The sequence below is a fragment of the Chiloscyllium plagiosum genome, chromosome 13 (assembly GCF_004010195.1).
Source record: "Chiloscyllium plagiosum isolate BGI_BamShark_2017 chromosome 13, ASM401019v2, whole genome shotgun sequence".
Taxonomy (NCBI): domain Eukaryota; kingdom Metazoa; phylum Chordata; class Chondrichthyes; order Orectolobiformes; family Hemiscylliidae; genus Chiloscyllium; species Chiloscyllium plagiosum.
The window spans coordinates 10,752,745-10,762,074 of record NC_057722.1 but is presented as its reverse complement, the minus strand read 5'-3'; the positions used below and the strand labels follow the sequence as shown (position 1 = coordinate 10,762,074).

At 41.2% G+C, this 9,330-nt stretch overlaps 1 protein-coding gene across 1 annotated transcript in view; it reads left to right on the top strand.

Moving 5' to 3' along the window:
* LOC122555750 (serotransferrin-B-like) overlaps positions 1-9,330 on the top strand; it is a 48,177-nt gene that overhangs the window by 31,083 nt on the left and 7,764 nt on the right. The window contains exons 10-15 of the mRNA XM_043701833.1: positions 2,227-2,323; positions 3,132-3,173; positions 4,285-4,449; positions 6,416-6,572; positions 8,129-8,193; positions 8,922-9,106. Coding sequence (XP_043557768.1) covers positions 2,227-2,323; positions 3,132-3,173; positions 4,285-4,449; positions 6,416-6,572; positions 8,129-8,193; positions 8,922-9,106 — 711 coding nt within the window. The remainder of the gene's footprint in view (positions 1-2,226; positions 2,324-3,131; positions 3,174-4,284; positions 4,450-6,415; positions 6,573-8,128; positions 8,194-8,921; positions 9,107-9,330) is intronic.

Here is a 9,330-nt window from a genome sequence, read left to right as displayed (position 1 = left end):
TCCATCCCACCCTCAATGTATTTTTGGGCTTCCTCCCCTTCCCCACACCTGACCAAGGGTTTTGTCCACGACATTGATTTTCCTGCTCCTCTGATGCTGTCTGACCTGCTGCGTTTTTCCAGCTTCACATCTATTGACTCTGGCTTCCCGCATTTCAGTCCTCATTGTCTCCTATAAGTTTTATGAATACTTGTAAGTTAAGGCCAAGCAATATTAAGTTAATATAGATAATCTATTTAAAATAAAGTTGATACAAGGTAAAATTAAGGCATGACAGGCAGCTTAGTCACATGGAATGTGTGTCCTGATGTATTTTTATTTATTCATTTGTGGGATGTGGGCATTGCTGACTAACCAGCATACATTGCCTGTCCCTAGTTCCCTTGAGAAGGTGGTGGTGAGCTGCCTTCTTGAACCGCTGCAGTCCATCTGCTGTGGGCTGATCCACAATGCCGGTAGGGAGGGAATGCTAGGATTTTGACCCAGCCACAATGAAGGAATGGTGATATGTTTCCAAGCGAGGATGGTGAGTGGCTTGGAGGGGAACTTGAGGGTGGTGGTGTTCCCATTTATCTGCTGCCCTTGCCCTTCTAGATGGAAGTGCTTGTGAGTTTGGAAGGTGCTGTCTCAGGCTCTTTGGTGAATTTTTGCAGTTCATCTTGTAGATAGTACACACTGCTGCTACTGAGCATCAGTGGTGGAAGGAATGGATGCTTGTGGATGTAGTGCCAATCAAGTATGTGGGGGGTTATGGGCACTACTGCTAATCTAGGTCACCACATATGCAGGAAGTGTCACGAGTGGTTCAAAGAGGTGGTCATGCCACAGGCTTGTAGCATGGAAGTAGAGAAGGGACCACCAGGCAGTCCAAGAGAACCAGATAGATTTTGCAGTAGTCCCCTGACGTCCTGCTCAATAACAGGCTTTCTGCTTTAAATAATGACGAGGATTCTGGTTCCTCAGAGGAGTGCAGTCAGAACTCTGTTTATGACATCATGGCTGGCTCAGATGTACAAAAGGGAGTAAGAAGAGGGAAAGATCAATATTGTTGGGGGATTTGTTAATTTGGGGAACAGATAGGCATTTCTTTATGGGCTGTGAGTGTGCGTCCAGATTGTATTGTTAGCTCCCTGGTGTCTGGGTCAAGGATATTATGGAGTAGCTCCAGCACAATATTCTAGAGGATGGTGATAGGCCAGAAGTTGTGATTTATGCCAATATCATTGACTTGGCTAGGAAGGAGGATGAGGTCTCCGAAAGAGATTGAAAAGCGGGACTTCAAAAGTAGTCATTTCAGGATTACTTTCATTCCCATCTGCTCGTGCGGATTAAAATAGGACAACTACACACATGGCTGGAGAATTGATGCAGGAAGGGACGGCATCAGATTTGGAGGCATTGGGACTCTCTCTGGGTCAAGTTGAACTCGTATAGGAAGATTCTGTGGTCCTCTGGGAGGATTTACTTTAGATTGGCAGGAAAATGGGATTTCAGATTCAAGGGAATCAGAATTGGTGAAATGAGTGTTAAATCAGATGACAACCTACCTCACATCCATGGTCTCCCACCTCCATCCTCACCTCTTGCAGGCCTGGATGAATCGGCCCATCGTTTGTGCATTATTACTTTATTGATCAATCTCTCAGTTGACATTGTATCCAAAGCCTTGCTGAAAACTGTTTCAAAGCACGATTTTCCTTTTTTTAAAAATCAAAACTGTAGAGAGAGAACAAAATTAATGTTTTGAGTTTAACAGGGTCTTCTTCAGAATTGTTAACTGGTTCCTCACTCCTTTAAAATCAACATTTCCCCGATCACGCTTCCTCATGCCCAAGGAGGCTGAGACCAAATTCAATTATGGCATTCTCACTGTTTCCTGGATAGACTCTCTGTTAAATGGCCCCAGTAATTTTGATACAAGCAGCCTGTAGAAGTTAAGTGCAGCTGCTGTGCAGGCTTCAAATGCTTTCAATTTCTGATAACTAAGCGTAAGCAAGAGACATTTTGGCAGGCCCGGACAAATCATTATTTAGCTACATCTACAATACTAAAACATTAGAGTGAGGTGTAACTTTTGATGAGAGCTCACAGGAGATTGCATCATGTACCAAATACAAGTATAAAGCGAAAGCTAAGGTTATGCCCTGAGATTAAAACAAAATGGACAGATGGAGTGAAAAAGAGATTCAGAGTAACAGACACACTTTATAAATTCTCTGCTTGCAGTCTGGTGTTGCTGATGCAGTAAGTCTTGATGGTGGGCAAGTCTATGTTGGAGGAAAGTGTGGCCTTGTTCCAGTTATGGCAGAGCATTATGACAAAAGTAAGTATTCTGCAAAAGCTTTAAATTGCTATCTTCCTTGCATGGCTTAATTAACATATGGCATGAATCATTGTGTGGACATGATATGGGTAACTTGGTTCTGCATCCCAAACAATCCCGCCAATCTCATTCCATTTGGGAACTTGGTCGTGAAGATTAACAACTTAGGCCACATGTGATTGCTGAGTTAGAAGGATCTCGTCTAATGTCATTGTCAGAGTGAGTCTGGGCTTATTCTCAGAACATCTGATTGGGTCCTACTTATCCTGAACAACTTATCCATCTCTTTAATTATTTTTTCACACCATCCTTGAGCTATAATGTGGGTTTAAAGTTGTTAATGGAACTGTTGAAGCTCTGTAATGTCAGTGAATTATTGTATTCCACATCCCATTTATAATTCGGAGTTTCAGGAACACCATATTAAAAAGAAAACATAAAACTACAACTCATATTATAGGATTTACCCAAAAATTAGGAGATGGTTGAAATGTTAAGGAATTGGAAAATCTGCCATAGGATTTTCTCAAAACATATGGCTCCAGTCTATTGTTCATCACTTGCGTGTACAGTGCGATTGCAAGTGAAGCTCGATGACTTTGATGAGATGCATACAGTATTATCCGGATGCAGGATACTTGACTTGATATGTTTGTGGGTGTTTGAAGTTGGTGTTTTACTTTTGTGTGTATGTGATATGACTGAGCTGGGGAGGATTCATTTCAGGCACTTAAGATTATATATGCTGCAAATTATTACCTTCTGATTGCATTACATTAAAATTATACTTTTTCCCTTCTTTCTGTAGAAAATCTTAATCCATGCAGCTCACCAACGAATACAAAAATACGTAAGTGTTAAAATACATATTAGCCAAGCAAATCTTTTTCAATCTATGTAATTAAGGTTGAGCAATCAACACTGCCGCATTGTTGCCTTGCAATGAACACCACATATTGCCAATGTAGCAACAACTCAATTCTAAAGGACCAAAAACACTATGCAATCACTTGCAGCAATTTTGAAGAAATGTTTGTTTTGAAGGCATTTTACCAGAAGCATAAAGGCTGCAAATGCAATCCAAACATTCCCTACCCCCACAGATGGACTGGTTAGCTCTCCACTCTGTGACCTCCTGTTCTCTCTTTCTGAACCCTATGCTGTGTGAGTTAGAGATACACCAAGTTCAAAGGGTATCTTCACAGTAAGAAGAATTCAATGAAAATAATGGCCTCCAATTCTGTAATAACAGTATAGCTAGTCTCTGAGTACGGTGTGAAGGAACAACCGCCTGGGGAGCTTACAGCTCAATGGCCTCAATATTGAATTTCACCAGATTTAAAACCCCTCCAGTCTCATTCCATGTCCAGCCCTCCCTCCCTGACCAGACCTCACCTGTCCACCTTTGTACTCACCTATCTACTCCATCCTTCCCACTGGCCAATCACAATAACCCCCTTCCTGCATCCACCTATCACCATCCCCTCGCCCCACCCCTGCCTCTAGATACTTCTAGGCTCCCTTCCCCTCCTCCTGCCCAGTACTGATGATGGGTTTTGGCCCTAAACATTGACTTGCCTGCTCTTCTGATACTGTCTGACCTACTGTGGTTCCCTACTCTACATCTATTGACTCTGACTTCCCACATCTGCAGTCCTTACTATCTCCTCGTCAAACTAGATTACTTGGCCAAGATTGGAATTGGAGTTTGATCCAAAACCTTTTGGCTCAGAAGGAACTGATCTTGTAGGGACTTGGCATTGATAGAATGATAAGACAAAGTAGCTCAAGGCAAAGACAAAAAGTCATGCAGCCCATCAGATTTCTGACATCTCAATACTGAAGTAATCTAAAACCTACATATTACCCTGGTGACTTTCCACTATCCTGAATCCTGTTCTGCTATAAATATTTATTCATTCTTCCACTGAAAATGTTACATTGATTGTATTCTTTCACAGCCTCTTACTATGCTGTGGCAGTTATAAAGGATCATAGCCTGAACTGGGAGAAACTGAGAGGGAAGACGTCCTGTCATACAGCTATTGGCCGGACTGCAGGCTGGAACGTTCCCATGGGATACCTGATCAACAAAAATAAAATCAGAGCTTGTGATGTTTATAATTGTAAGTATGCTTTCACCTTTCTCTGCCCTTGTGAAATATTTAATTGCACGAGGTAATACTTCTGTTAAATTCCATAAGGGGTAAATTGTCTTCTATCCATGTCAATGTCAATCTCTTTCTCTTCTGCTTTCCACTTGCTCAAACTCTTTAATTTATCTGTTTTCCATCCTTTGCTCTCTAACATCTTGCATACTTTCCTACCTAATATTTGTTGCATCTTGTTACTGATTCTTTCTTATGCTTCTTTTGGAAACTTGTTATCTTTTTTCGCCTGTATGCTTCATATTAGCTGCACTTCATGCATGCTCTTTTATTGAATTAATATCTTTTACAATTTGAAAACCTAGAATAAGGTGAAAACTAGAGAGTATTGGTCACCTTTTCAGAGGCAGGCCAGAAGTGGGAAAGAGAAGGTTGCCTTGGAGATTCTACAAGTACCATGAGAGCTGTCGAATGACCTGGGAGATACAATCTGTACTATACTGTAGTCCTGGAGAATACTGTAGAAATTACAGCAGTTGAGAGACAGCCTGTCAACTGGGTCCTAGAGCAGAAAAACATGTGATCAAAGGGAAAGGCAGCACATGAGTGATATAAAACACAAGACAAAAGTGAAAGAAGGGCGGAGAACATTTTAGAAGGAGTTTTTATAATGCTGATCTTTGCATCTTCAGGAAATATCTATTCCCGATTTTCAAGCCAGAGATATACTGTGCTGCTGAACATCTAGAATGTGAGGTTTGTGAGGGTCCACAGATTCACATAATATTGAGATCAGCAAATCTGTTAATCCTTCCTCTTCCCTGTTGCCGTATTTGACACAGTAGGAGAAAAACTTTGGACAATTTGAAACTGATTCAACCTGTCAGAACTGTTAGAATGAATGACAAGCAACTTGAATTATGGAATAGAAGATTTGTGGGGTGGAGGAAGTGTAATCAAGGTCATAGATAGAGCCAATGGACATGCAGCAAACATTATTTGATAGCCTATCCATAGAAATGGTGGCAGAGAAGCTGAGAAATGCAAAGTAAGAGTTGAAGATGGACCAAGAAAATGAGGATATAGTGGCCTTTGAAAGCAAAATTGATTTTAAAAATTCGTGTTTATGGCCACATTAGCGAATTACACCAGTATAATCATCAAGATACTGCAAAGAAAGATTAGGAGGAAGAAAGTTGGGGGATCTGAGTCTACAGCTCTTGGGACAGAATGGTGTCAGTTGAAGACATTTAGAATTAGAACTGCATGAATAGTTCACATGCATATTTTATTCTCTTATTTTATTCACTTTGCATAGCACACACTCTCTCTGCTATAAATGGTATAGGAGCTTCAAGATCACAAAATGTATCATGAAATTTTTCATATATCTGACTGAGGAGGACTGTTCCAAGTATCCCAGGAAAAGGCAGGTGTCACTAGAATGGGATTTTGATAGCAATATCTTTTATTTGGTTTTATTAGTTAGACTGACGAGTCTGGTCCTCATTGAGCGCAACAAAGAAACTACTTTAATGAAACAGTGAAACTCAGAATGGTCCCTTGCTTTGCGAGGATATAGCTAAGACTCTGTTTTTAAAAAAAGTCAGTAACAGAGTTTCAGTTTTGAAAGTGTTGGTGACAATCTGCGTGAATTACCTAGTGTAATCCAAACACACCATTAACCACATCCCTGAAATAAGACAGAATTGAATTGTGACCTAACTGGAGGTGAAGACTGATTAATCTGGATTCCTCCACTCCTCCTTTGCTCTCACTCTGAAGATTAATCTGGATTCCTCCACTCCTCCTTTGCTCTGTAATCTCCTACCTCACTAGAACTTTGGGCCCTCCTTTCCTTCTCAGCTGAGTACAGTTGGCCAATTTTACACCGCAGTCTGGATTCAGACTGCAACTGAAAAGCGGATATTAATTTTCTTGGAAAATGCATAATTTATATGTCTTCTATTTTTTTTTAACAAAGCAACCTATTTTAGTTCGAGCTGTGCTCCTGGAGCGGATAAGAGTGTTTACCCCAAACTGTGCTCCCTTTGTGTTGGTACTGGAAAGCCGTTGGATACAGAAAGCAAATGTGTAGCTAACAACAATGAACGATACTTCAGCTACAGTGGAGCCTTCAGGTACAATATGGAATCCTTATCTGGTTTGAACTGTACTATGCAATGTCAATGACAACATGTTACCTTGTTTACTTGAAACTTTTCACTTTGTTGCTTAAGTCATTCGATTGCTATAATCTACCAACCAAAACAATTGTCTTTTGTTTCGATCTATTTACTCTTCGAGGTGTGCCATTGTTTCTTGCCACCCCAAACTTTCTGCCTGAACTCTCCTTCTTCAGCCAGTTTCATTTCCTTCATACCTCACCTTTTCATGCCCTACCTTACTCTTACAGAGTCACACAACACCAGGTTATAGTCCAACAGTTTTATTTGAAATCACAATCACCTGATGAAGGAGTAGCGCTCTGAAAGCTTGTAATTTCAAATAAATATTAGATTAGATTACCTACAGTGTGGAAACAGGCCCTTCAGCCCAACAAGTCCACACCGACCCTTCGAAGAGTAACCCACCCAGACCCATTTCCCCCTGACAAATGCACCTACAACAATATTGGCAATTTAGCATGGCCAATCTACCTAACCTGCACATCTTTGGACTGTGGAAGGAAACCAGAGCACCCGGAGGAAACACACACAGACGCGGGGAGAATGTGCAAACTCCACGCAGTCACCCGAGGCTGGAATCGAACCTGGGACCTTGGTGCTGTGAGGCAGCAGTGCTAACCACTGAGCCACCGTGCCGCCAAAACGTGTTAGACTATAAATTGGTGTCATATGACTTCTGACTTTGCCCACCCCAGTTCAACTCAGGCACCTCCACATCATTGCTCGTATATGCAAGAGTGTTGAACATTCATGTTCAAAGGGATACATTTTGAGTTATTCTGTTTTCTTGATCAGCTTTGTCTTGACATTTGGCAGAATAGTCTCATAGCTTCCTCCATTCTACATGCTCCTTGCAGTTGTATGAAGTTTGGCTGTAGGTTTCTTTTAAGTGCAAGCTGATTGACCTGACCAGTAAATTTAACAGGAAGCCACCAAGGCTATCTGTGACCAGTATAAAAAGAACTTTGTTTTTTGGGTTGGGGGGAGCAGGACTTGGCAGTTAAAGTCTGGACTTCTGTTCTCTAAAGTATTCTCTCTTAGCCCCAAGTCCTATGCATCATATGTCTTTCCAAACCACTTTGCTGTCAGATATCATTTCTTGGAACCAGCATGAAATTCCCCTTGTCCCTCCTAAGCCAACAAATTGGGCAGACATCTGATTTACGCCATTTAAGTCAAGTGACTGCTCTCATTGGAAGTTCAGTGCCCCACTCACAGCAGGAGAGTTGATGGTGACGAAGGCCAAATTTCAGTCAGATTTGCTACTCCTGGACAGCACTCTTTTCTGAGTTAACAGGGTTAAACATAAGTTTAAATTCAACGGTGACAAATCACATGGTTGAATAGTCTTCTGATACTCAACATCTTAGTTTAAATACACGGGCAGCGTGCCAGTAATTGTAGGTCAATAGTCAATGCTTTTGCTGCGGAACAGAGGAAACTGGAGGAAGTTGAACGTGGTTATTTTTGTAATTGTGCTTTCTGAATTTAACTTAAATCTCCTTCAGGTGCATGGCAGAAGCAGGTGATGTTGCTTTCGTCAAACATACCACCGTGCCAGAGAACACTGACGGTGCGTGTAACTTTCTTCATAAATTTGAATTGTGTTGGTCTGGACGGTGAAAATCTGATGTTTTCAACTTCTGCAATGGCTTAGTGATGTATCTGCCGATGACGTGAGCAGTAGTGTTTTGTGAACACGATAAGACTTGAAGTGGGCTTGCTCTGATTTAGAGCATGGGATTTAGAGAAGGAGAGCGAGAATCTTTAGCCTATGAGACAGCAACAGGTCTCTGGAGCCAAGGTGCTTTGAAAGAGGCGAATGTCTTTGTGAAAGTTGGAATGACAGAGATATTTTTACCTAGAGTCCAAAGCAAGCATATTTCACCTTCAGCTCGACTACTGATCGAAACAGAAGACCCATCAAGTGATGAATTTGGATTTAAAAATCAAGTCTAATAGTTTCACATGTCAATATAAAATACTTAAATTCCCTTTTCTAAAGGAACATTAAAGTAAAGCACATCCATTGGATGTTGACAATTCCTTGTATTGTCATATGTCCTTCACTCATCAATTGTAAGTGCTTAAATCAACAAAAAAAGATACCATCCTCTTATCAGTTAGTTTTGTCAACATTGTACCATATTTGCGAATGTGTGTTTTCCAATAAATTGCCAAGTATTGTCCGGATTGGGGTAACAATGCCTGGCTAAGTCTTAAAAACCAGAAGACAGGCCCCGGTTGAATTGTGGGAGACAAGGAGATGACAATAACGATTGGAATAATTTTCACTCGCAGGGAACGGACATCTCAGTTGGAATGAGAATCTGAAATCTGCGAACTATCGCCTCCTGTGCAAGGATGGTAGTACAGCACCAATCTCTGACTACTTGACCTGTAACCTGGCTGAAGTGCCAGCACATGCCGTTATGACACGACATGGGATGGAAAAGAAAATTGTCAATCTGCTGAAAGCTGAACAGGTCAGTGTGTTAATTTTTTATTAATATTATTGCTTGGCCCTGCAAAGTACAAATCTTCTCTAGTGAATAGTGACAAATGACAAAGCACCCTTGTCCAAAATTCCAGGTCGGCCCTGCACAACTCTGCCAACATTCTTTTCCACTGAACACGCACCAACTGTTAATTCAACCTACTGTTTGCTGATCATTTAATTTTGTGCTCAGGCTATTGGTGACTGACTTCT